This window comes from Paroedura picta, chromosome 14, assembly GCF_049243985.1.
Source record: "Paroedura picta isolate Pp20150507F chromosome 14, Ppicta_v3.0, whole genome shotgun sequence".
Classification (NCBI taxonomy): Eukaryota; Metazoa; Chordata; class Lepidosauria; order Squamata; family Gekkonidae; genus Paroedura; species Paroedura picta.
In genome coordinates, this window is record NC_135382.1 from 14,532,824 (window position 1) to 14,560,537 (window position 27,714).

The 27,714-nt window shown below is 46.3% G+C and overlaps 1 protein-coding gene across 3 annotated transcripts in view; it reads left to right on the plus strand.

Moving 5' to 3' along the window:
* RRBP1 (ribosome binding protein 1) overlaps window positions 1–27,714 on the plus strand; it is a 57,594-nt gene that overhangs the window by 26,434 nt on the left and 3,446 nt on the right. For 2 of the 3 annotated variants that reach the window (XM_077310650.1, XM_077310651.1), the window contains exons 8-20: window positions 2,457–2,595; window positions 4,972–5,153; window positions 5,430–5,467; window positions 12,099–12,189; window positions 14,132–14,224; window positions 15,145–15,237; window positions 16,507–16,584; window positions 17,282–17,371; window positions 18,786–18,878; window positions 20,616–20,687; window positions 21,223–21,318; window positions 21,842–21,925; window positions 25,186–25,269. In XM_077310650.1, coding sequence (XP_077166765.1) covers window positions 2,457–2,595; window positions 4,972–5,153; window positions 5,430–5,467; window positions 12,099–12,189; window positions 14,132–14,224; window positions 15,145–15,237; window positions 16,507–16,584; window positions 17,282–17,371; window positions 18,786–18,878; window positions 20,616–20,687; window positions 21,223–21,318; window positions 21,842–21,925; window positions 25,186–25,269 — 1,233 coding nt within the window. The remainder of the gene's footprint in view (window positions 1–2,456; window positions 2,596–4,971; window positions 5,154–5,429; window positions 5,468–12,098; window positions 12,190–14,131; window positions 14,225–15,144; window positions 15,238–16,506; window positions 16,585–17,281; window positions 17,372–18,785; window positions 18,879–20,615; window positions 20,688–21,222; window positions 21,319–21,841; window positions 21,926–25,185; window positions 25,270–27,714) is intronic. The other variant, XM_077310652.1, reaches the window with a different exon arrangement.

Genomic DNA, 27,714 nt, shown 5'->3' on the forward strand with positions numbered 1-27,714 from the left:
CTGAAGAAGAAGAGTTGGTTCTTATATGCTGCTTTTCTCTACCTGAAGGAGTCTCAAAGCGGCTTACAATTGCCTTCCCTTTCCTCTCCCCACAACAGGCACCCTGTGGGGTGGGTGAGGCTGAGAGAGCCCTGATATTCCTGCTCAGTCAGAACAGCTTTATCAGTGCTGTGACGAGCCCAAGGTCACCCAGCTGGTTGCATGTGGGGGAGTGGGGAATCAAACCCGGCTTGCCACATTAGAAGTCCACACTCCTAACTACTACACCAAACTGGTTAAAGAGTGGTGGCCTCTAATTTATTTATTTGTTTGTTTGTTTGTTTGTTTGTTTATATATATACTACCCTCCCCTGCGGCTCAGGGCGGTTCACATAAAATGCAGAAAACTGCACAAAGAACTCAGCTTTTCACAATAACAATAACATGAAACTATAACAGGGGTAATAGAGTATAGCGATGCAAACAGGTCCAGAGCAGAATGCATGGGTGGATTTCTGGGAGGATGGGAGAGCTGGGCTCGATTCCCCTCTCCTCCGTCTTCTTAGTGAAGTGAAGTTGAAAGAACGCCTTTTTTTGGAGCCACATCACCATGAGAACCAGCTTGGCGCAGTGGTTGAAGAGCAGCGGACTCTAATCCAGAGAGTCGGGTTTGATTCCCTACTCCTCCACATGCAGCCAGGTGGGCGACCTTGAGCTAGACACAGTTCCCTTAGAGCTGTTCTTGCAGAGCAGTTCTCTTCAAGCTCCCTCAGCCCCACCTACCTCATATGGTGTCTCTTGTGGGAAGAGGAAGGGAATTATGTTAGTAAGCCGCTTTGAGACTGTTTCGGGTTGTGAAAAGTGGGGTTTAAAAAGAACAGCTCTTCTTCTTTTCTTCAAAGCCGGTGTGTTTGCAGAAGGTTTCTCTTTTCCCAGCTTGGAGCTCTCGAGAGAAGGTTGTCTGCTGAGCAGGGCCCATTTGAAAATGATAATTTCTTCCTGGTAGCACAGCAGGCTTCCTCCAGGCCCCAGGGATCTGTTTCACATGCAGGAATTTCCTTCAGTGATTCACGAGGCAGCTTAGGCAGCACTCTGGCCAGAAGATGGGGTGCAGTTTTGGACATTCCTTCTCCAACAAAACAAAACAAAACAAAAGCAAACCCCAACGAAACAAATAAACAAGAACCCTTGGAAGAAAAGCCAGTGAAAGTGACTGGAGTTGGTCTTTCCTTAGAGCTAAAGAAAGTGTGGCTTTTTTATTTGGGCGGAGGGGGACAGCTAATTAAAGGAGATTGTGGCAGAGGGCAGTGGAACGCAGGGAGGAGGCGGTCCATTGTTGGGGGGGGGGGGAATGTTTCAAGGCAGGTAACGGAACTGCACACATTCATTGATTCCACCCTAAAAGATATGCAGATCGAGTGTTCGCCTTGAAATGCAGCTCCCTGGCTTCGGATCCTTGTCCATTCTTTAACCGGATAGGGTTGGTTTGTGGCAATAATTCAGCTTAACCCACCTTAGTTTTCTTCAGAGGCCAAATGCGTGGGCCCTCTGTGTACACTGAGCTACTTGGGGAGAGCGTGGGAACAAAGGCAATTGGTAGAAACGGCTGTTTGCCCTGCTAAATATGTTCAGGTGGGTCGCCGTGTTCGTCTGAAGCGGCAGAACAAAGTCTGAGTCCAGGGGCACCTTGAAGACCAACCAAGTTTAATTGTGGGGATCAGCTTTTGTGCTGCACGCGCAGGTTGGTGTCATGGTTAAGAGCAGCGGCTTCTAATCTGGCAAGCCCGGTTTGATTCCCCACTCCTCCACATGCAGCCAGCTGGGTGAGCTTGGGCTCGTCATGGCCCTGATAGTGCTGTTCTCACAAATCAGTTCTGTCAGAGCTCTCTCAGCCTCGCCTACCTCACAGGGTGTCTGTTGTGGGGAGAGGAACGGAAGGTGATTGTAAACCGCTTTGAGACTCCTGATGGAGAAAAGCGGGATATAAAACTCAGTTCTTTTTTTTCTTCTTCTTCTTCTTCTTCAAACACAGTCCAAGCTTATACCCAGGATTTGGGATGTCATTTCCCTCAGTGGAGTATAATGCTATGGAGTCCTCCCTCCAAAGCAGCCATTTTCTCCAGGGGGACTGATCTCTTTAGTATGGAAATGAGCTATAATCCCAGGGGATCCCCAGATCTCACCTGGAGGCTGGCATCCCTAACCACAGGGCATAATGCTACGGAGTCCACCCTCCAAAGCAACCATTTTCTATAGGGGAATGAATCTCTTCAGGCTGGAGATGTGCTCTAAAACCAGGTCGTCCTTATATGAAGGATAAACTGGATTTGTGTCTGAACAAATCCTTTGGCCAGAGTAGAAAGGAACCTTGTGAAAGGCATGTTTGATGCTTTGGCTCCCCCTTGTGGAGCATTTAGGAACTAGTCCACAGGGACTGGTCGTCCAAGTCAAGGTCCTCCCTTCCCCTCTTCATGCAGGTATCCCAGAAAGAACAGGAATCTCCCCTGCAAAAGAGGTTGGAGGAGGTCAAAGAGGAGCTCTGCAAATCTCAGGCCTCCTGCAGAAGCTTGCAAGCAGAGCTGGACAAGACAAAAGAACAGCAGTCAAATCTTTCAGGTAAGAAAGTGCATGCCCACCTGGAAGCAGATGGGGACATCTGGGTGCCAGTGGCCCTGGGACTAGAGCAGGGATGGGCAAACTATGGCTCTCCAGATGTCCATGGACTACGATTCCCATGAACCCCTGCTGGCAGGGTCTCATGGGAATTGTAGTCCATTGACATCTGGAGGGCTACAGTTTGCCTACCCCTGGACTAGAGGAGCAACATTGGCTTGGGGGGATGATAACCATTGGATACCATTGGATACAGGCTACTCATGGCTGTAAGCCAGGCTTTTTCAACCATGGTTTTGTGAAGGGTTTCCAGAATGGGTGGGAGTTAATTATTTTTTTAATATGTCAACCCATTCCCCCCCCTCCCAAAAGGGCCTGAAGGGGATGGGAATGGGAGGGGCCCCTGGGTAGGCATATACACAGCTCTGCTCCCCAACCATATTCTGCAGGATGGCACCACTTCTGGGGCTTCCCAAAGCCTGAAGAACATTTCAGAGGGTTCTCAATGGTAACAAAATATCTATTGACAAGGATTCTTGCTCCTTACGTGGAACATCTTCATAAAGGGCAAGAATCCTTGTCCCCTCCCACCCACCCCTCAGACACACCACCCAAACTCTCTACCGCCCCCTCCCTTTCCCTCCGTACCTTTGGGCCTCAGAAGACTAGCAGCCGTGGCGCCTGAGCAGTGAGCCCCAGCACTGAGGCACGCTTGTCTCTGGGCAACATTGATCATCTTCCAAGGCTGCCCTGCTTTCCCAAGGGCGGGAGCAGCCTCCAAAGACTGGAGCCAGCGCCAGAGCAACGAGTTCGCCTCAGTGCCGGGACTTGCTGCTCTGGTGCCATTGCGGTCCATCCACTGTTGTGCTCCCAAAGGCGGGACAATGCACATCCGTTATCATTTCCGTTATAGGGACCGCGCCAGTAGATGTTCCACATCGAGAAGTTAAGAAGGGCTGCTGTAGACACTGCTTTGGCAGAGCCATTTGACCAAAATATTTTGGTAGATCGACTAGGATCAGTGTTTAGCATCAGCCATGGGTGTGTTTGAACAGTGATCCATTTCATTTACTGCGGTCCCTGGTCCGTTCCATTGGCTAAGATAACCATCATAGGGTCCTTTGGTCTGTCACATCCCACTTCATGAACTGTTTTCAAAGGAACACCCCGTTCTCTTGAGAACCTCCCCTTGCCGACTGTGACCTGTTGCTTCTCTCTGCATGAGATCCTATCAAGAGCTCACTGGGGATATCAGAGCTTCACTGATGGTTTTCTCAACGTGTTCCTTATGGCCTCTGCAGGGATCGTCCTTTCTCTTATGAGTCTTCCAGATTTTCTTATTCCAGCAAGAGGTCGGAAAGCTCCTAAGCAGTTCCAGCCAAGCGTTCTTCTTGGAAGGGCCCAGGTGTTCCGCCTAAGGCTGTTTTTGTCACGCAGCCAGGGACCTCCTAAAACTTCTCAATAGTCTGAGGCAGCCAGAGATGACAAAGATCTGTGGCTGCCCAAGACCGGCAGCCTCCACCCACATGTGGCCCAGCTGTACAGTTAGGCACATGTTTGAGCATGGCCTCAAGTGGTTTGTACCGCTGTTAGTAGACTCAGGGACCAGTGAGTTCTTCACTAAATGCCTAGATGGTCTCTCTGAAAAGGTTTAGTTCTCAGTATCCAGAAAATGTACCGCTTTCACAGAGTTTTGCATGGGAGTTTACTGGATTTGCTTCTCCCGGCTTCTTTTGCTCCAATGGCAAAACTTTCAAAAATGAATGCTCTTCTGTTCTATTTCTTTTTGTTTTAGACCAAGAAGAAGAAAGAAATGGTGCAAAAGGAAAATAATCTTTTACGACTGAATAACTCCAATGCGTTTCGCATGCAGGGGAAATTTACTTTCAGATTCTTTTTCCTTTCCTTCCCATGCATGCACTTAAAACAGGATTTATGGAAAGGAATTGAAAAAATATCTGAAAGTAAATCCCCCCCTCCAATAAAACTTCATGGGAAATGTGTTGGGGTTATTCAGTCTTGAAAGCCTCTTTTCCCTTGCACTATTTGTTTCTTCTTCATTTTTGCCTTGGCGCATTTCTCTTTACCGATTACTTCTTTAGACCAGGGGTAGTCAACCTGTGGTCCTCCAGATGTCCATGGACTATAATTCCCATGAGTCCCTGCCAGCAAATGCTCATGGGAATTGTAGGCCATGAACATCTGGAGGACCACAGGTTGACTACCCCTGCTTTAGGCCAAGCAGATTGGGTGGCATTAGAAGAACTTTACCTGCAAACATTTCCCTGTTTTCACCTGGTTTAAGGAGGTGGTTTCCTCACAATGTGTGGAGTGTCTTCTTCGGGCTCAGCCTTTTGTCTGCGTCTCACTTTTCAACAGAACTTCAGTCTCAGCTGCTGAGCTCCAAAACAGAGTTGAAAGATAAGCTGGAAGACGTGAACCGTTTGGAGGCAAAACTGTCAGAAGCTGCCGCCAAGAACGTGCAGTTTGCGGAGAGGATCCAGTCGTTGGAAGCCCTCCTGGAGACAAGCCAGGCCAGAGAAGTGGAGAAAGACCAAGAGGTACAGGACTTGCTGCAGAACGAAGTCTGAGCCCAGGGGCACCTTTAAGACCAACAAAGTTTAATTCTGGGCATAAACCTTCGTGTGCAGGCACGCTTCGTCAGACACCTTGCCGCTGCAGAATTTTCTTCTGACCTCTTGGCCCCCCCACCCCAAACAGGGGACAGTGAAATATAATGTCCGAAATATTGTACTGCTTGCTGTGTTTTGGTCACAAAGGATTGCTTTGAAGTCAACTGATGAAATCCTCCTTTTCCCTTTCCCTTTAATTTGCAGGCAGAAAACCAATCGGAAAGCAGCCTGCTGCAGTTGAGGTAAGATTGGTGAGTTTATATCAGTGGGGGATAGCAGTAAAGGGCTTCTGTTGCAGGTGCAGGGACTTGGCCCTGGTTACTAGGTGGCCGTAATGCTTACGTGAGGGAAAGCTCCTGACCTCACTCATCTGGCAGCTTCTTGCATAGGAGCAAGGAGTGATAGAAGGAAGGCAGCTCTTTTCACTTAAGCAACGCTAATGTGGATTTGGTGCCAAGCTGGAAACTGGGTCACATTGATATGGAACCACACCCGGTAATGCATTTCAGAGTAAGAACATTTAGGACATAAGAAGAGCCCTGTTGTATTCAACCCATGGTCTATCTAGTCTAAGGTGACCAGATTGCCCCACATTTGGAGGGACATTTGGGGGTAACTGGCAAATTGTAGTTATGTTGAAATTTAAAAAAATATATTACACTACTGTTTTTGCGTTCTATGAAACTTTTTGTTGCTCCATATAGACCAAATTTTTAATCAAGAACCCTCCTGGTCAATGGTGTCCCGCTTTACCAATGTTAAAATCTAGTCACCTTAATCTAGTCCAGTGTCCTGTCTCACACAGTGGCCAGCCAGTTCCCCTGAGGGGAGTGGGAACATGTTGCCCCTCTGTTCTGGAAATGCACAGTTCAGGTGAAGGTGTAACTAGATAAGATGGAGGTCACCTTGCATTTAACTGGTGGTTTCTGCTGTTTTATTTATTTTTATTTTCTTTATTCAAAAAAGAAAGAAAGAAAACTTCAAAGGACCTTTAATGGCCTGACAGCAATAATCCAAGAACATCATCATAATCAGATATATTCAAAACGACTTGGAATAAACATATATTAGTGGTGATAATGATAATAATAAAAACCTAAACATGGAATGATACATATAAGATAAAATGAGCATATGAATTACATTAAATGAGATGTTTAGGATATTTAAAACAGGAATTAAAAATTAATTGCTAATAAAATTAACTAGAAAGAAAAGCGTTTTACAGACACCATCCTAAAGGAATATAAGAGACAAGTTATTCCATGCAGGTGCAAGTTTTGCCTTGCAGAACTGTGGCCAAAAATTCAGCCACCTCCTCTGTTACAATAGGAAGTTTGTCTTTTGATACTTTCTTCATTCATATATACCCCATTCTTCCTGGAAGCTCAGGGCAGATTACAGAAGGTTTAAATACACAGCAAATCAAATATCAATTTAGGCTTTAAAATTCTAATGGAGGCTTTTAATCTGGTGAGCCAGGTTTGATTCCCCATTCCTCCACATGCAGCCAACTGGCTGACTTTGGGCTAGTCACAGTCCAGATAATGCTGATCTCACATAACAATTCTCATAGAGCTGTCTCCACTCCACCTACCTTGCAGTGACTGATTCCGCACAGGTGGAAAAGGCTGGGCCAGCAGTGGGGCTAATCCCTGCTTCCATGCAACATCAGTGCCATCCTGGGCCTGGCACGCTTTAAGCCCACCGTTGTGCCACGGAAAGGGAATGCGGGTATTTCCATGTTCCCCAGTCTGCCACAGGGGCCAGCAGGGCCTATCCAATCATGGGCCCATGTGGTCAAGGAAAGGCCTGGCTCCTGCCTGCCTATGGCATCCCGGCAGGGTCAAAAAATGCCCCCAGTCGGCTTTGTGTGCTTCATAATGTCAAAATTTTAAAATTTGCACTAAGGTGGGATTATATTGTTACGCAATCCCACCTTCGTGCAAATAACCCTCCACCACCACCTCTCCTCCGTGGCATGGTTCACTCACAACCGCCCCCATGATTACCTCCAGAACCTGTTGCAGTCTCTGCTGTTATGCCTCTAGAAGAAGAAGAGTTGGTTTTCACTGCCTGAAGGAGTCTCAAAGTGGCTTATAATTGCTTTCCCTTCCTCACTCCACAACAGACAACCTGTGAGGTAGGTAGGGCAGGGAGAGCTTTGAGAGAAACTGCTCTGTGAGAACAGAATTATCAGGACTGTGACTAGCCTCAGGTCACCCACCTGGTTGCATGTGAAGAAGCGGGGAATCAAACCCGGCTTGCCAGATTAGAAGCCGCCACTCTTAGCCACTTCACCACAGGTGTCTCTGAGTCGTTCCCTCTTATGTCTGTGAAATGTGGCTAGATTTCTGTGCCACTCATGGGTACCCTCCATCTTCCCCCTTCTCTCTGCCTCTGGTCCTTGCTCTGCTGTTCTTCTCTCCCTTTGAGTCTTCTCTCTCACAAGCGTCTGCTCTCATAGGCTCAAGCTACGTGACTGGCATTCCTCAGGCTCCCAGCTGCCAGGCTCTCTGCCATGTGGCCACAGATTCTCCCAGTAGGTGCCAGCTTCTCTCTCCGTGTCTGATGCGGAAGGAGGCTCTCCCATTCCAGTTCCTGCTTCTTGGGACACGCCAACAGCTGGGCCTTTTCTTCATTTAATTTCTTATTTAAGGGAGCAGCAAATAGATTAAGAATACTTTCAGAATTTAGAGGTAGCCAATGAAATAAAAGCGACACCCAGCATGCATGGGTCCTAAGAGAAAGAACCTGCTGCTGTCAACCTGAGTAACCGTTTCTGGCTTGCTTCACGCTGGGTGTAGTGCTCATGGCTCAGTTGGGCTGGTTCTACAAAGGGCCAGCTGTCGCCCTCCTGTTTTGCAGCTGTTTTTGTGGTTGCTCTGGAATACCAGTTTCCTTCTGCCTGCTGGGCAAAGCTGTTTGATCTCTCTGCTTTCCTCCTTTCTGTTTACAATACTTAATTTATAACATCGCATGCGTGCCGTTCATCCGAAGTCCAAAAGCAACCCCCTCTGCCCTGGGCAACCGACGACACTGACTCTGTCTGCTTTCCGGCAGTGTGAGTAGCGTGGCTTTCAGAAATGCAGAGTCCGTTGTTTTTCTGGATCCAAATCAGTCCTGCTTAGCGTTCTGAGCTGATCGCAGAGGAGTTTACTGTGACCCACATTGCTGTCTCTGTCTTGTACCTTTTCCTGATGGGAATTAATACGAGAGCCCTGGAATCCAGGGGAGAAAGCCTCTTTGCCCAGCAGCTGCTTCCTGTCTTGCTAGAAGGCAGACAATTTCTGTCCTTTGATACTCTCTGCTGCTGTTTCTCTGACAGAAGTACGAACAAGATTTCGGCTTCTCTCCTGCGGCCGGCCCAAGAGTCAGCTTGGCCCCTGACAGGCTCCTCAATGCCTGACCTTTTCATTTTCCAAAGTTTTTTATTACAGGTTTAAAACAGGAAAGAAAAAAAAAGCAATAGATGACAATACAGTGAAGGTGTTTCTCTCGATCCATAAACAAGAATATGTGAATTACAAAATGAAGCTGAGATAATTTTTTTGTAGTAATCAGAGCATTATGCAGAGTCCTTTTTTATATTCTAGAAAGCAATTCCCAACATACAAAAAATTCCTCAGGGGATTCTCTCTGCAATAAACTCCTTAACTTCACCATCGTTACAAGTTCTCCAGTTTTGTTCAGCCACATATCCATTCCACAATAAGATTACAACACGAAAAAAGGAAGGTTCACAATAGAATACCAACAATAATTTCCGTTTTCAATGTCTTCTTCAGGGGTTGAGTCCTTATATTAGTGTTTTAATAATATCAGTAGGCCATCAGCTCAAAGGTATCAGGGAATGTTAGTCAAAGACCACTGAAGAAGATGTTGAAAACGGAAATTAATTAGATACCGTTATGGTTGATTCTTCATGTATATAAAAATTGTATTAAAATTGAATATATATATATTGTTAGAACAAGAATATTGCCTTGGATAAGTTCCTTGTTTTTCTGTTGATATATCCATTCCAGGCAAATCTTGTTGTTTCCACCTTTGGGCAAGAACACCAGACTTTTTCGTGGTGCTGTCTGTGCCTTTGGGGTGGGGTGGGGGCACCAACTGGGCAGTTCAGCCTGGCATAATTCCTCTCTGTCATTTTCTTCCCCCTAGAGGGTCATCCTCAGAGGCATTAGAGCATTTTGTTTCATAAAAGATCGATCTTCAGGGAAGCAATCTAGAGAATCACACCCTCCTCTTCTCTCCGATGAATAATTCCCAAGGGACAGCTTGTTAGTATCTATTGCAGCAAAACTAAACAGAAGTCTTATGGCACCTTCAAGACTAACAAGATTTTATTCCAGCATAAGCTTTTGTGAAAGTAGAACTCACTTTCTTCTTAGGGATTTCAGAATACTCAGCTCTGTGTCCACTCTGCCCTTCCGACAGCATTCCAGTAGATGCAAGCAAAAGATACCCATGGGTCCCTTGCGGTTGCCTTCCTCTTTGTGTCCTCTCTGTGTCCTCTCTTTGCTACCTGTCTTTTTTTTCTGAATTCTCAGTGATCACCCTACTGTGCCTGCCTTCTGCCTTACTGGGAACACACAAAGCCAGGTTTAACTTAATCCCCAGGCTCTGTGCTAATGCTGCTCGGTTGCCCATGACTGCATAAAACGTCAAGATTCCAATTCTGCACTCTGTGTGTGCTTGTGTGTGAAGCATCGCGTGAGAGAAGAGAAGGATAAATCCTGCATAATCATAATTAAAAACAAGCAAACCAGGCCTTTGCTGTGCCTGCCTCCACCCTTCCAGCAAGTGTAAGCAAAACAGATCTCATCTGCTTGCCCCATCCCTGGGGCTGTCAGTCTTTTGGGGGCTGTGGCATGCACATCGCTGTGTCAGGGGCTTTTTTTTTTTTTTTGCACGATGCAGATACTGATCTCCTCCATCAGCCGTCTGACTGCAGAGACAAGTTGGCCTTTTTTTTGTTGAAACCAGCAGATTTTCTGCCATCACAACTTATAGCACAAAGAAAAGAAGGACAGATTCCATGTGGGCTGCAAAATGCCAACGATGTCTCATGGCAGAGAGGGGGGAAACTCTGTCAACAAATAATTCTGTTAGCAATCTGAGTCCTGTCTTCACAGTTCATTTTTAAAGACAAAATCCAGTTGAAGCAGATAGCAAACAATAAAGAAGGCGATAAAGCAATAAAAAACTGGCAAACCAGTGGTCACACAGCTGAAAAAATCTTCTCCAACTTGTTTTGTAAGCCCGCAACCAAAACAGTCCAGATACAGAACATACTGCAATCTTTCTCAACTTCTTTATTGTTGAGAAACCCTTGAAACATTCTTCAGGCTTTGAGAAACTCTAGAAGTGGCACAATCATGCAGAATGTGGTTGTATAGCTGTGAACATGCCCACCAGAGGCCCTTCCCCTTCCTACGCCCTCCAGGCCCTTCATTGGCCATTTTGGGAGGGGAGGCGGGTCGACATGACCTTATATGGTCATATCACCTGATAAATGTTTAACAAATTTAAAAAATATATTAAAAATGATCTCCTACCCATTTAGAAAACCCTTCCAGGGCTGTCAAGAAACCCCAGGGCTGTCATGAAACCCTGGCTGTGAACGCCTGGTCTACTGCAAAAGCTATGGTCATTTCCTGCCGTCCCATCTTATAGCGGCCTGGCTAAAATGTATCCTATCCTCAGCATCTTCATCTCTCCAGCCTTCTTCAGGTGCTTAATCCTGCTGTGATGTCTGGGGCATCAGTTTTGCTGTGCCTTGCTTTTACAGCCCAGGTCTTGAGAAGCAACGAGCTTGGAAAATGTGCCCCTTCCTTTCTTCAATAAGGAGGAAGAGAACCAGCCTCTGTCCTCTTGCCTGGCGTGGGATGAAGGATCACATCTGCCTCTTTCTTGCAAAGGCATTCCTGGAGGGCAAGCAGCAGCAGCAAGTGGCCCTTCCTTCAGCTTTCTGCATTAGCAGACTTCTGGGCTCTCTGGAATATTTGCAGACTGGCAAAACATGTACATGTTTTAAAAGCCTTTTTCTTTGCTGCATTTTTTAAAAAGATAAGAATGGCAAATAGGAAGGGAAGTATTAGCAATGCCTATGAAGGTTCCTGTAATCACTGTTGGATATCACAAAGATCAGGGTCCATTTTATAGAGCAAATACTGTAAGAGCTGTGTGGTTAAGCCAGTCTTCAGCTGATGAACCAGTGAGGCATTTTTGTAACCTGCTTTTCTCTACCTGAAGGAGTCTCAAAGCAGCTTACAATCACCTTACTGTCCTCTCCACACAACAGATCCCTTATGTGGTAGGTGAGGCTGAGAGAGCCCTGAGAGAACTGTGACTGGCCCAAGGTCACCCAGGCAGGCCTCATGTGTCTCAAAGGGGCTTACAATTTTCTTCCCTTCCTTTCCCCACAACAGGCATTTTGTGAGGCAGGTGAGGCCGAGAGAGCTCTGTGAGAACTGTGACTGGCCCAAGGTCAGCCAGGCAGGCCTCATGTGTCTCAAAGGGGCTTACAATTTCCTTCACTTCCTCTCCCCACAACAGGCACCTTGTGAGGCAGATGGGACTGAGAGAACTCTGAGAGAACCGTGACTGGCCCAAGGTCACCCAGCAGGCCTCATGTGTCTCAGAGGGGCTTGCAGTCGCCTTATCTACCCACAACTGGCAACCTGTCAGGCAGCTGGGGCTGAGAGAGCTCTGAGAGAACTGAGACTGGCCCAAGGTCACCCAGCTGGCTGTATGTGGAGGAGTGGGGAATCAAACCCGGACCTCCAGATTAGAGTCTGCCACTCTTCTTCCAAATGGGTGTGAAATTCTGATCAAGCTGTAGAACTAAGTCTCTTTCTCCTTCAGACTCCAGGAATCAATGGCACAGGTCTCCACGCTGGAGAAAGAAGCCGCAGAACTGAAAAACACCGTCGAACAGCTGAAAATAAAAAACAACGTGAGTAAACATCCAAAGCTGCAGATCTGGGCAGATATAAGCGCAACTAATAGTGCTGGTGTCAGTGCCTGTTTTCCAAACTGTCCTCAAATGCCTGTTTAATTTCCCCCTTGGACCTGTTTACCGTAGAGTTGAAGTTAATGAAATACCTGGCATTATTAAGCGGAAGTCAGAAATTAGCTCTGGGTTCATAAGTGTTGACTGTTCCTAGGGCCTTAGCCGTGACCAGATGTGGACATCACAACAGTGGCCCGAAAATCACTTCTGGGGGGTCCAGAGTCCCACAAAAGCACTCAGTTGAATCCTACTTATACACAGTTTGCCTCCATACATACTAGGCTGATACATTTCAAACAGGAAAATTCTGACAGGTGGAATACATGCACTAACAACTGAACATACAATTGAAAATTCTGGCAGCCTTTGGAAGAGAACTGACAATGGATAAATAGGCATCCTTCATTTCAACTAGTTGACTGACTGTGTCATTCTAAAGCTCTTATCTCGGTGGTTTTATTGGCTGCCATTCGTATCTTATGTTTTATGAATAAGTGTGTGTGATCATTAGACCTCTGAAGAAGGCCCCACATGGGCCGAAATGCATTCGGTCTATATCTGATATATAATGCCTATAACATTGTTCTTGCAGTAGCCTATGGGCTGTGTATGTATTTAATTTTTTTAAAAAATTTCAAGTTGAGCACAGTAAAGTTCATATAGTTTTGTAATTAACGGATGTTGTTCTACAGACATTCAACCTTTTAAGGTCCTGACTGTCAGGATCAGTACCTGTTCCCTGCCATGACTTGTCCATGAACAGGGGCCTCTCCATCTTGCCTGTATTTTGTATGCTTTGTATTAAGCTGGGGCTCTCTATGTAACTCAAGCCCCTTGATTTTGCTGTCTGCCTAAAACCGAAACCTCTTTGCTGTTCCCATGTTATCATGATTTGTAGTGCCCTCTTTGAACTGTTTGTCTTTTGAACCTTGTAGCTAGCTCTGCTTTTTGTAACAATAATAGTGTATCTTGTCAATAGGCGCCAGGCAGTCCAAGGACGCGCCAAATGTAACACTCCCTGGCCAGCTGCCGGAATTGGCACCTGTTGGCACCGAAGCGGCCGAGGTGCGCCAAAGCGTCTACCCTAGTCCTGACTGACTTCAGTTGGGTTTTCTGTGGTTCCTGGGGTAAATGACACAGACCCTCTGTCCATCAAAGTCCGTATTGTCTACTCAGACCAGCAGCCGCTCTGGTTGAGTCTTTCACATCACATATTACCTGATCCCTTTAACTGGAGATGCCAGGGATTGAACCCGTGACCTTCTGCACGCCAAGCAGATGCTCTCCCACTGACCCACAGCCCCTCCTGCCAAAAAAATCAGAAGATTAACTTTCTGCCATTCATACCCACACCAGGAAAGTCCTGAATGCTTCAGTGGCACACGGGAGCCCTGGGCTTAATGATGCTATGCCTCTTTTCAGGGCCTACCATGGCTTCCATCATATGAAGCTGCCTTATGCCTTGATTGATCAAGGTCAGCCCTGTCTGAGTCAGACTGGCAGTGGTGTTCCACAGGCAGAAGTCATTCACCTCATCTCCTACCTGATCCTTTTCACTGGAGAAGCTGAGAATTGTACCAGAGGCCTCCTGCATACCAAGCAGAGGTTCTTCGGCTGAGCTGGGGCACCTCCCAGTGCTAATTTTACAATACTTTGGGTTTCAGGCCATATGTGGTTTGCTCTTTCCTCCTGTCTTCGAATAAGGTGGGACTCCATTTTTGGTTTGGGACAGGCAGGTGGAAACTTCTCTTTTCTCTCTTATCAGAAGGTTGTGGTGGGCTGATCCTGGAGATTTGGTAGGGCCTGATCCTGGGGTTAGTAACCTGGCCAGAGGTTATCTAGCACAGAGCCAAGACACCATATGGTTTGTGCCTGTTCTGAACAGGACCTGCGGGAGAAGAACTGGGAAGCTATGGAAGCTGTGACTTCAGTGGAGAAAACATTCCAAGAGAAGCTGCTCTCATCAACTAGAACAAAGGTGAGCTATCCTGGAAACTACAGCAGGATGGACAAACTGGCATGCTGCAGGCAGGGGCCCATGGGAATCGTAGTCCATGGACATCTGGAGAGCCACAGTCTGACTACCCCTGCTCTATGGTGTTTTATGCCACAGCTGTAGAAATGCCCCCTAAATATTACATGTCTGTAATCCTACACATTTTGAATAGTTTTTTTTCCCCCATTTCAACTTTTTCATAAATTATATGTCACCAAGTCTGGGTTCACCACTCCACAGGGACCAGCAGTTAATCCTGGCTCTCTGAACACTCTTTCCTGATACACATTTAGAGATGAGGTGTGTACTAAGAATAGGCATGAACCAGTTCATGAACCAAAATTCATCACAAATTTGGCCTGGTTCATAGCTCCTGAACTGATGTTTGGGGAATATAGCTTCCCTAAACATTTCTTTGCCTTTTGTCTAATTAGGGCCATTTAAACCTGACAGCTGAGCAGGGCAAATCCACCTGTTAGATTTAAATGGCTGGGAGCCATTTAACCCTTCTTTTTCAGGGGGGGAGGAATGAAATGGCTTGTAGCCATTCCAACCTAAAAGCCTGGCAATTCCATTCATGAGATGTTAGATTTAAATAGCTGTGTGACATTTAACCTGTCTGTTTCACTCCCCCCTCCAAGCAAAATGAATGCGTTAAATGGCTGCTGGCCATTTAACACTTCCTGGGTGATGCCCCCTCCCTTTCGCTCAACCACAGCAAACTATGTCCAGAAAAAAGGGGGTCTGAAGTGCCGGTTCAATTCAGGAAAATTCTGGTTGGATTCTGTTCAGAAGTCAGCTGACCTTCGTACCAGAGTTTTTAGGCTTATGCCCATTCTTAGTGTGCACATACTATTTTTAACTTGTAAAGAATCTTGAATCCATCCTTTTTGTTCTTTCAGGAAGCCCTGGAACAGCAGGTTGGAGCGATTCAAGTGCAAACGAAGCAGGTCCTCTTGGCTCTCTTCCCCCAGGTCCCATCAGATGGGGAACAGGTAGGCACTGCTTGTTTAGCTTGGGTTTTAGAGAACAAAATCATGAAGAATTTCCACTCCTAAGGGAAAGTAGTAGAGCTGGTGCTTTACCTGCTGAAGGGTCTGTCAACTACCTCTGGGGGAAAGGCCTTGCTGGTTAAGGGGCAACGTTGGGGTAGGTGGTTCTACGTCAGACTGCTTCATGTATTTGCATGTGAAAGGAAACAGGTGAGTTGCAAAATATCACCCTTCCTAAATTCCCATGGGCTTTTTCAAGAGCTCGTTTCAATGCATTTCCATCAGCACTGCTCAGCGGAAGACTTCAGCACGTGCCTGTGAAGGATCGATTGTGCCCTTGCAGTTGGGGTGCAACTAAATCAGTTGCTCATATTCTACTGCACGGTGATTTTACTGGGATATCACAAGTAGTCTGATCTCACCTTTGTTAACATCTTCCTTGCAGACAAAAATAATTCTGTTTCCTATACAGTGGTGAAGTTTATATATTGCCACTAGAGTGCTGAAATCCTTGAGTGACTTGGTTGTTAATTGATAATTTACTGTGGTTTTATCTGTGTCCTGATGCTGGTCAATGAATGAATGATTGATTGATTGATTGATTGGTTGGTTGGTTGGTTGATTGATTGATTGATTGATTGATTGATTGATTGATTGAATGAATGAATGAATGAATGAATGAATGAATGAATGAATGAATGCAATTGAATTTGAGGACGGCTCAGTGGCCCCTCTTCACCTATGTTGATTGCATAGTTGGAGCTGAAAACATCAATCCTGGAATGCTATTTGTATGAAACTTTTTAAGCCCCATTAACAAAACCGTTCCCAAAGGCCAGTTGTCTTTACTTGGTCAAAATCACTCAGATCATACAATATGCTATACCCAAGTGATGTTCCACATTCAAGCTTTGTGTGTGTTTGGTTTTATCTGGCCAGCAAGTGGCTGTCTGCAAGGATGGAAATCCGGAGTATTTTGACAGGGCCATCCCAAGCATGGGTGCTCCTTTCCTAGATCCTTCATTTTAGAACCCAAGGAAAGGTGCCCCGAGTTAGGGATTGAATTACAACGGCCATTATGGAGTCACTGGTGTTATCTTCCCATGCTTTCGGTAACCAGGATGGGCAAGGATCCAAAGGACAAGTAGTGGCCTTCACAGATCCCAGGATCCTGCCATGGGGACCCAATCAAAGTGATCCGTAAAAGGCACAGGCAGTAAGAACGTTTTCAGTATAACGATTGCTTGACATGAGTGCCTGTTTAATCTTCAGGCTTATGATGAATGGCTGCAACAGTTTCAGGAACGGGCTTCAGAAGCACTGCAGCAGAAAAGTACAGCAACAGACCCTGTAAGTATTCCTAAGTAATCTCACATGGAGACGGTTCTGTGTGGAGAATAAAACCGCATAGCTCTGCAATCAGTCAGGGTGGATACCATCAGCAATGGCCCCCTTTGAATGCCCTATCAAGTGCTGGTGCTCCTGTTGAGGTAGACTGTCTCCATGTTAAGCAGGTACATGCAACAGCTATTGGTGGTGGTCCCACAAAAGCTTGATGAACCTCTTGTTTTTCCTGCCTGTCTGAGACTGCAGAGTGGCTGGGACCAGGATTGTTTGGGACTACCTTTGCTTGGCAACCTGTAAGTTGCAGAGGTCCTGTTTGGCCTGCTCTGTGTAGAGGCCAAGAGAGGAAGGCTGTGAACGCACACGTGTCCCCTAACTCGTAGCATGGGCTTTTTGGGTGGTCAAAGGGAACCCTTCCTACTTTTTTCACAGTTGACTCTCGCATATTCAAACTCTGCCAACAATTTGTTCTGCAGGTCATATTTAATAATGCATCAGTTCTTTAGCTTGACTTGCTGAGCAGTGTATTGCATAGGTGGCTCATGGTGGCTGGAAGGGTACATGGTCCCACTTGGACTTGAGACCTTGTGCTGAGTGGTCTTCAGGGCACCTTTCAGCTCTGACAAATAATCCTGTGAGTTCTGCAGCCCCAGAGAAGGACTGCAAGGAGATCCCATTGGAAGTTCATGATGTTTCCTTTTAGGATCTGGAGCTTTCCTTACGAGAGTCAGACGAGGCACGGCACACTCTGCAAACAGAGTGTGATCAGTACAGAACCATTCTTGCCGAGACGGTGAGTCTGCCAGTGCATGCTGCTCAGTTTGAGTGCATAGGGCAGGAATCAGAGATGCTCGAGCAGAGTTCCACTTCCACAGAGTCATAGGATATAATCATAGGATCATGGAGTTCGAAGGAATCTCCAGGGTCATCTAGTCCAACCCCCTGCACAATGCAGGAAATGATCCCCAGATTGGCTAAGCATGGGATTTTACTACCTGAGCTATTTATAGAATGTCACCAACTCATTGGTAGATTATTCTGTTTGCGGGAAGGGACAAAGGGCCATACAGACTGCTGAAGCTTGACCCCTGACAGTCCTGAAATATGATTGGCAACTGCCGTTAAGTTAGACGGTGGGCAACCAAACCAGTCATGGAGACCGAATGGCAATTTGTGTGATCCATGATGAGGAAGAGCAGGCACATAAGAGCCCTGCTGGATCAGACCGATAGTCCTTCTAGGCTAGCATCCCGTCGCACAAAGTGGCCAACCGATCCCTCTGCGGGGCCAATAATAGGGAATGGAGGCCGAGGCCTTCCCCTGATGTTGCTTCCGGCTCTGGAATTCAGACTCTGATTGTCTCTGAATGTGGAGTAGGGTTGTGCACTGCGGTCACCAAAGCAGCCATTCCAGCTGGAAGCAGCCAGCACTGCAGCATGGTGCCACCCCTGCACTATTCAGGACACTCACAACCCTATCGCTCATCCACTGTAACCTGCCACCCCCTTGAGCCTTCACAGAATCAGCCTCTCCATCAGATGGCTATCCAGCCTCTGTTTAAAAATCTCCAAAAATGGAGAACCCACCACCTCCCGAGGAAGCCTGTTCCACTGAGAAACCGCTCTGTCAGGAACTTCTTCCGGATGTTTAGATGGAATTTCTTTTGAATTAATTTCATCCCATTCGTTCTGGTCTGTCCCTCTGGGACAAGAGAGAACAACTCTGCTCCATCTTCTATACGGCACCCTTATAAATACATGGGTTGCTTAGAGTTATTCCCCACCCACCTCCTTGCCCCACACAAGCCGGCTACGTCTGGCCAACCTGCATGTCTGCATTCATATGTCCTGGGTTATCAGTGTTCAGCCACAGGTCTCAGGAAGAGGAGAAAAAGTGCAAGCCCAGCAGAAGCCAAGTTCATGGCCCTTTTTTCTTTAACCACAGTTCCATGAGATATTTGAATGGGCCCCTATGGAGCAACTGCTTATTTTGTAGAGTTTCAGTCAGGCAGTGTCTGGCCAATTTGTTTGCAAAGTGCCTTTTCTTGAGCAAGCGTGAGAAAGATTTTTTTTTATGAAGTCTGAAATTCTCAGAAAGCTGCATGCGACACCACAAGCCACCGGGTGCTTCCTGTGCTGTTCCCCTTTGTGTTGTCTGCTGGATATTTGGCTTCTTTGTGTTCCTTTCATTCCGCTCTCCTCTGATAGGAAAGGATGCTCAAGGAATTGCAGAAGAGTGTGGAGGAGGAGGAGCATGTGTGGAAAGCCAAGCTAGCTGCATCTGAAGAGGCCCTTCAGAAGGTACTTGCTGGATGTGAATAGTCACCTCTGCAGGGAAGTTGTTTTGTCAGGGCGGTTGTCATTTGAATTAAGAAGAGAGGAAGATGAGCTGGTTTGTGGTACCCTGCTTTTACTACCCGAAGGAGTCTCAAAGCAGCTTATAATCGCCTTCCCTTCCTCTCCCCACAATAGCCCCTTAGGTGGGGCTAAGAGAGCCTTGATGTTACTGCTCTGTGAGAACCGCTCTATCAGGACTGTGACTGGCCCAAGGTCACACAACTGGCTGCATGCGGACGAGGAATGGGGAATTAAATTCAGTTCTCCAGATTAGAGGTTAACCGCTACAGCAAGAAAAATGATCTACCTCCATCTCCTAATCAAAAGGGAAACCGACATGCCTTCCAGGCCCTAGGGTGCACTGCCCAGTTTGCCTCGGGGCCTCGAAACTAACCTCCAGTTTTGATAGCATAAGGACTCACATGCTTGTCTTTACTTCTCCTTTCCATGAGGCCCTTGTGTGCTGATTGGTGTGGGAGACAGAGCCAAGTCACTGCTGACTTTCTCCACAGTGGTTTGATGTGACCCGAGAGCTTTTCCGCTGGGCTCAAATTAACTTAGTGAATCTGCAAAGAGCTTCTCTTAGTGAAACCCTATAGCAGGGGTAGTCAACCTGTAGTCCTCCAGATGTCCATGGACTAGAAGAAGAGTTGGTTCTTATATGCCGCTTTTCCCTACCTGAAGGAGGCTCAAAGCGGCTTACAGTCGCCTTCCCATTCCTCTCCCCACAACAGACACCCTGTGGGGTGGGTGAGGCTGAGAGAGCCCTGATATCACTGCTCGGTCAGAACAGTTTTATCAGTGCCATGGCGAGCCCAAGGTCACCCAGCTGGTTGCATGTGGGGGAGTGCAGAATCAAACCCGGCATGCCAGATTAGAAGTCCACACTCCTAACCACTACACCAAACTGGCAAATGCTGGCAGGGGCTCATGGGAATTGTAGTCCATGGACATCTGGAGGACCACAGGTTGACTACCCCTGCCCTATAGAACGGAAGCAAACTATCAACATATCTACTCAGTTCACACATAAAACCTTTATTGGCAAAAAGCAGATTAGCAAGATAAGCAGAGATAGTCAAGATACATCACGTTCCTGCTCTCCATGAGCCAGACCTGCAGATCCCCTCCATAGCTAACCCCTTTTCCTCTCCCTAAATAGCCACTGTTGGAGTTGACCGCTGGCTCCCAGTTCTTCCCCCTCCCCCTCATCATTTTAACATTCGCTCACCTAAGGCTCTGCCCATTTGTGATTTGGTGCCAGGGGATTGGCACATCACTCAAGCAAAGGCCGGGCATCCACCTGTCTGTCACAGCATGCCATCTTTTTTAGCTGCTTCATGGTCTGCTTCTAGCCTGTCAACAGTTTTATCAAGGTAGTTTTAGGCTTCTCAGCATTTTTTTGTGCCCTGGCTTTAATGGCTTGTTGGGTTTTATTGTATTAAATTCAGATGTGAGCTCCCTTGAGCTAGTTTCTCGAGAGGCAGTATAGACCTTTTAAGAAATAAATTAAAACTTAATATTCAGCTGGTAGTTTAGAAGAGCAGTGACCCCCCTGCTTCATAGCTTTCTGGTGTGCAGTCAATATAATAGCAATTCTAGATAGGTTGTGTGTATGTTGAGAAATTTCTGTCTAGGACTTGAGGTCCTGTACACTGATGTTCTAATATCTGGTCCCTGCTGGTTGGATGCTTTGTTTAGTCCCAGAACCAGATGAAGTGCCTTGAGGAAGACGTGGAGAAGTTCAAGGTGGAACTCCAGAATACAAGCAAGGTATGGGGGAATTTCACACATCTGAAGGGAGGGCCAGAGTCCTGAGGTGGCTGGGTTCTACTGCCAGATAGTGAACTGGACTTTGTTCATAGCCTCGAAGTGTTTACAAAAGCAATCTGAGAATTTATGTGCAGTTAGAAGCTCAAAAACCTGTCGATTCTGGAACTGCAATATAGAACTGCTCTGGTTCTGGCTTGAAAATGTCTCCAAGGAAACATCGATTTCAGGCGCAGTGGTGTAAGACTAGAACCATTACTCTTCACACAGATTACAAAATTACAGCTATCTAGAAAACACTGAAAATGAGATATTTTTCCTCTCAGTCTTGGGATGCTGGACATGGAGTCTGCTGTATGCTGGCAGTTGGCACTCAACCACAGACTGGAGGGAATGCAGAACTGGGGGAGTTCAAAATGCTTTCTGGGAGAGGGGAGGGACCTGAAAGCCAAGAACATGTTGATACTAACGGAATGCAAGCTGTATCTTTCTAGTGTTCAAATATGAAAAAAATATTTCATATTTCTGGTCACGACAGTTAAAAGAGTACACATCCCTTCTGGAAGCCCAGCTGGAAAATCACTTGGTGACAGCCAACTCAGAAAGTCAAAATTATACCAAAAAAGTGGAAGAGGTAAATTGTTTGTCTCTTCTGGGAGCTGCAGAAGTGGGTGGGAAAAAGTGGATTTGGGGCACAGTGGGCGGAATTAGGTGCCTAAAATAAAGCTGAGAATCAGACTCATGAGGGAAGCTTGAGTCTAGTGGCTCCTTTAAGAACAACAGAGCTTAATTCTGAGTATTTCTAGATGCTCCCTTGTGCCAGGGCTGCCGACTTTCACTTTCCTAACGCTAAAAGAAACTTGGCAGGCCACACCCAGCCCGACAGACGGCAGCTATGAGAGTTAGCCGGGTGACCTTGGAGCAGAACCCTACCTCCTAAGATGGCTGCCACAGGGGAAAATGGAGGAGGGTGATGTCAGAAGCCGTTTTGAATACCCATCGAGGATTTATTTATTCATTCCAATGAGTGACTGCTGTCACATATTCAGGGTTTACTATAGAACTTGAGTGCCAAGTCAGATCACAGCAGAAGGTCGTGAGATTCTCCTCTTCTAGTTCATTGTTGGTTTATACACGATTTTCATTTTTTCACAAAGTTAGAACAACTCTTATCTGACTCTCAAGAACAGCTGCATGCAGCCAGAGCAGAAGCACTCAAACAAAGCCAAGAGTTTGCACAGGTAACTAACTGGTTGATCGTTGCACTTTTCATTTTGCCATAAGAGCATAACGTCTATAGGTTGTTGATAAGGTTGCAGTGATGTTTATAAAGGCAAAGGGATGCATGGAAGATTGAAAGGAACGTGGAATTGGCAAGAAGCAGATTTTTTAAAACTGCTTGGCAGATAGTCAAAGATCTCTGTGGCTGTGGGGGGAATTCTGTAAATAATCCACCATGCCTCCTTGTCTGGAAGCCAGCCAGCCTGACGGTTGTTTCTCAAGCTGAAATTTGTAAAACTCATTTATACGATCTTTATTCAGCACTTTAGAGTTAAGTCAAATCAGGTGAGATCTTAAAGATCTACGGTCAGGCCTCCTATCTTGTTAGCACTCTAGAAATAATTTTTGGATTTTGACTTCAGGGTTGGATGAAGGTAGACCAGGGGTAGTCAAACTGTAGCCCTCCAGATGTCCATGAACTACAATTCCCAGGAGCCCCCTGCCAGCATTCGCTGGCAGGGGGCTCCTGGGAATTGTAGTCCATGGACATCTGGAGGGCCGCAGTTTGACTACCCCTGAGGTAGACTATCCTCCCATTTTCCAGATGTTAATCACCCCCAGAACATCTATCTTTGGGGGAGGAAGGGAGAATCTAACACCTCGCCAATAGGACCCTCCCCCCATCCCTGCTGCTATGCTTAAAGAGGCAGGAAATCTGATGACAGGTCTTATTTAGTTTCGTGTGTGTAGCATCCCAAAGCAAAGTTAAAGAGTCATGGAAAAAGGCTATACTGAGGCATCTGGACACCAGCAAAATCCAGTGTGTTGGGACTGCCTTATATGGACAGAGAGGCAATGTTGTGAGCCAGTTTTAAAACTCTCGGCTTCGTTTTCTGAAGAGTTATGCCTGCCACAGAGGGCCTTCGCTTCCATCGGCAGGGGGTGGGGGAGGGGAGTCTCGTCTCAAGACAACCTGGGCCAGGATGATCTTTGGCAAGGCAAACTCTATTACCATCCTGAAGTTGGGGGACCAATTTCCAAGTGCCTGGTTTTGTTTTTTGATGAATGATGCCCACACAAGCTGAGAACCTTAGCTTCCTTAGCAAATAGAACAGTGGAGAATATTTTGAAGATAACATGGCCCAACATGTTCCAATTCCTTTCTTTTTTTTGGCACTGCAGCTCTCACCATTGTTCTGATGCTGGCAGCCAATTTTGAGACTCCTGGCTTTGTTTTCTGATAAGTTAAGCCTGCCACTAGCCGATGGGCAGACACGCACAGGGATACTTTTATTATTATAGTTTTGGAAATACATTGCCTAAACCAGTGGTCCCCAACTTTTTTATCACCGGGGACCGGTCAACGCTTGACAATTTTACTGAGACCTGGGGAGGGGTAGTCTTTTGCCGAGGGACGTCGCTGCCGCCTGAGCCCGTGCTCCACTTGCTTTCCCGCCAGCGCCCCCGTCTTCCCGCCGCCCACTGGGGGGCGCTGCCAGCAGCAGCTGCACAGTGCCATGCCGAGGGGGAGCCCCAGCCATGGCGGCTGCTGGAGAACACCAAAGGTGAGCCGGCGGCAGAGTAGCAGGGCAGCCCCCGAGGCAGCAGCCTGGGAAGAGGACGAGGAGGAGCTGCAGACCGGGGTTTGGGGACCGCTGGCCTAAACCACCCTATTTACCTAGAAGTAACTCTCCTTCCTTGTTCCCTTCAATAAGAGCAACGGGGAAGTATCTGCTAGACACCCTCTCCCTTTCAGGTGTGAAATCTGTGGGAGTAGGCTTTTTCTTAATAGTTGCACTGCCCAGGAAACTCCTTCTTTTGTTCTGTTGCCTTAGCTAGAACTTAGCTAGAACGCACTTTCCCTGGGGTTGCTAGTCTCTTTTCATTTTGCATCACCATTTCTGCTAAGTGATATATTTCTTTTTCACACAGCTTTTACTTTTGCATTGGTTTTTAATTGCACAACACAATAAAAACGTTTCCTAGATAAATTTTAATATCCGGAGGATCCCTTTAGTTTTAGTTCCTCACAGGCTGGCTAAACTAGTACCTATTTTCACTTAGTCATTCTAGAATTCTGGCTGGGGACCAAAAAACAAAAAATCATGACGAGTAGCCAAGTCAGTCTGTCTGTAGCAGCAAAAAGGATCAAGAGTCTGGTAGCACCTGAAAGACTAACAGAGGCAGCAATGACTCACAAAAGCTCCTCCCCAGCCCAAAATTTTGCTTAATCTGTCAAGTGTTACTGGAGTTTTGCCCTTTTCTCCTGCTAGAAAAAAATATCACATATTGGTTTTTTTGAGGCCAACCCAGGTGATACAAAAACAGGGGTAGTCAACCTGTGGTCCTCCAGATGTCCATGGACTACAATTCCCATGAGCCCCTGCCAGCGAATGCTGGCAGGGGCTCATGGGAATTGTAGTCCATGGACATCTGGAGGACCGCAGGTTGACTATCCCTGATACAAAACACCAAGCAAGGCATATGCCTTACCAAGTGTTTCTAGGACTTTACTGGATAGGAGCAGCAAAATTGTGCTTAACCAACGTGGAAACAGAAAACTCGTGAGCGTTTCCTCTGTGGCTTATCTTTTGAGTTAACAACCAGGTGGGAAACACAGTGAAAAATTACCAACACAATAGATAAAAACTCTGTCTGAAACAGGACAATTTTAAATGTATGTGCACAAACTTGTTTGCTGTCTTTTTCTCAATTTTATTTTGTTTGTAAAAGGTAAAGGTATCCCCTGTGCAAGCACTGGGTCATGTCTGACCCTTGGGGTGACGCCCTCTAGGGTTTTCATGGCAGACTCAATACGGGGTGGTTTGCCAGTGCCTTCCCCAGTCATGACCGTTTACCCCCCAGCAAGCTGGGCACTCATTTTACCGACCTCGGAAGGATGGAAGGCTGAGTCAACCTTGAGCCGGCTGCTGGGACTGAACTCCCAACCTCATGGGCAGAGCTTTCAGACTGCATGTCTGCTGTCTTACCACTCTGCGCCACAAGAGGCTCTTATATTTTGTTTGTAGCGGCACACAAACCGATTGGATTGTTTCTGCCAAGCAACTTTCATCAGTGGTGGTCACAATAAAGACTTAGTGTGAATTGTTTTGTGTGAATTTGTGTTGGTTATCTTCTGAGTTAGCCTGCTAGAAAAAAGAGCTTCTGCCTTTCCTCGTTCTTGAGGAACGTTCTTCAATTAGCCCAGGGCAGCAGCCTTACAATAAACAAATCTGCTAGTATCTGAATTGCAACAAATTGTTGGTTTTCCCCTATACAGTTTAAAACTCAACTGGATGAAACAGAAGCAAATTTACACAGTGAACGTGTTCTGAGGGAGACGTTGGCAGCCAAGCTTGAGGAAGTAAGTTTAATTATGGATGGACTGCTATTATGTGGACGTCGAATGCAGTGGACATAGAAGATCTCAATCCAGGAACATTCCTTTTGTAAGGATGCATCTGGCAAGGGGACTCTGTTCCTTTTTGGCTTCTGCAGGTGGTTTTCAAAGTTTGTCACTTCAGGGAGCCCATTTCTATAGAAGAAGAGTTGGTTCTTATATGCTGCTTTTCTTTACCTTTCCTCTCCCCACAACAGACACCTTGTGAGGTAGGCAAGGCTGAGAGAGCCCTGATATTACTGCTCGGTCAAAATAGCTTTATCAGTGCTGTGGCCAGGCCAAGGTCACCCAGCTGGATACATGTGGAGGAGGAGCGGGGAATCAAACTTGGCATGCCAGATTAGAAGTCAGCGCTCCTGACCATTGCACCAAGTTAGCTCTCCCTCTGCCAATGAACCTCATCTTTTGGTATGTGCTGGAGACTGAACTCTAGAAAGCTTATCCTCTGAAAATCTGGTTGGCCTTGAAGGTCCTACTGGACTCAAATCTAGCCATCTTTTGCAGAGGATTCTGGGAGGTGTTCTAGGGTATGCTGAGGCCTAGCCAGCCTTTTGGAATCTCACTATTGCTTGATGTCAACCAAGAGTGACCCTTGGCACATACCTACTTCACTGTGACTGCACTTTTTTGGGGATGGTCAGTAGTGAAGCTTGTCTGCAGTTGTTGATCTTCTCATTGAGGACCCCCCGACAATGTTCCAAGAAATCCCAAAGTTCATGGGGGTACAATTTGAAAGTTACCAATTGAATAGATGTGACAGCGATGTTGAATGCCTTCTGTGATAAGGCCATTTTGTTATCTTTGGAATTTGGTTGTCTTCTTCTCATGGTGTATGGAAAATTCAGAAATATTTTAAAACAAAATCCTGATTCCAAACTGTACAGTATTTCCAAGGTCTGTAGCTGTTTCTGGGGAGAGGGTTACTCCTGCAGTGCAAATTTTGTTGAAAACCCTTTTTTGAGTTCTGTTCTTCCTTTTTTTTGGGGGGGGGGGGTAAGAATGTGTCTGAAATGCTCAGATGAGAGAGCAGATGTTTAACCGTTCTGCCAAACCAGATGCTTTTAATTCCATGCCAGGTTGTATGTCATTCAGGACTTAGATCTGTAGTCTAAACTGAAAAAAACCTTCTGATAGGCATGAATCTTTCAGAGGAATATTCTTTATGCACCATAGTTATAACCCTTAACCACCTTTTAATAGTCCTCCTGTAAAACAGGGTGAGGACACTAAAATATTTAGTGAGTTGATGTCAGGACACTAAAATATTTTAATGTTTAAATGAAACAAGTTTTATTCGTTCCAAATAATGACGTGTTTTATTTTTAAATGTATGAAATATATACTTGTTTAAAATGTTTATGCCCTGCCTTTCTTCCAACCCATGAGGGCAACTTGTGAAACACATAAGAATCCTTCTGGATCAGACCAGTAGTCCATCTAGTCCAGATCTTCTAATCACAGCCATTTAGCTGCCCTGGAGGACCAACAAACAGGGCAGAGGTCAAGGCCTTCCTTAGCTATTGCTTCCTAGTAATGCAGTATCCTAGAAATAGGGGTTTAGATAGATTCATGGAGGATAATTCCGTCAGTGGCTACTAGCCAAAGTGACTAAGGGGAACCTCCACATTCAAAGGCTCTAAAGCCAGGGGTAGTCAAACTGCGGCCCTCCAGATGTCCATGGACTACAATTCCCAGGAGTCCCTGCCAGCGAATGCTGGCAGGGGCTCCTGGGAATTGTAGTCCATGGACATCTGGAGGGCCGCAGTTTGACTACCCCTGCTCTAAGCCCAGAGCTAGGGGGCAACATCAGGGGAAAACTTCTGCTTCTGTGCCATGTTGTTGGTTATGATGGATCCCTACCTACTTCCCCACAGTAAATTTTCCCCTCAAAAAAACAAAACCATTGTTCTCTCAGAGACAGAGCTAGCCTTGTCGAATGGTTTCTTAAGTTAGAAATTGAAGCGTGGCCCACCTTGTGACTGACAGATCTTTTTGGCCCTGAAACTTTTTGGGAAGTTGTAAGAGCCTTCGTTAATTTTTGTCAGAAATGCACCGAGGGGTTTTTAACAAACAAAAGATTTTATTTTACAAAGAGGAATAGGCTAGTTGCAATGAGGAAGTCAAGTTTTCTCTATGTAAATCAGATCTTATTCAGAAGTTCTTCGTTTCAGTTCGTAGGCATTTTCAGATTTTAAGAGGTTCCTTGAGTATGTTTGCCCCCCCCCCAAAAAAAAGGTGGGCACTCTTGGCTAGTACTAGTATCCCACTGACTACTGAGCAGTCTGAAGCACTTTCTTCACACATGAGTCTGAGGAAATCCTAACACTTGATTTTCTCTTTTTAACTGAGCAGGGATCCGCCTCCTCTCCTTAGAAGAATTCTCCTCCTAATTTGGCCTGCATTGGAAGT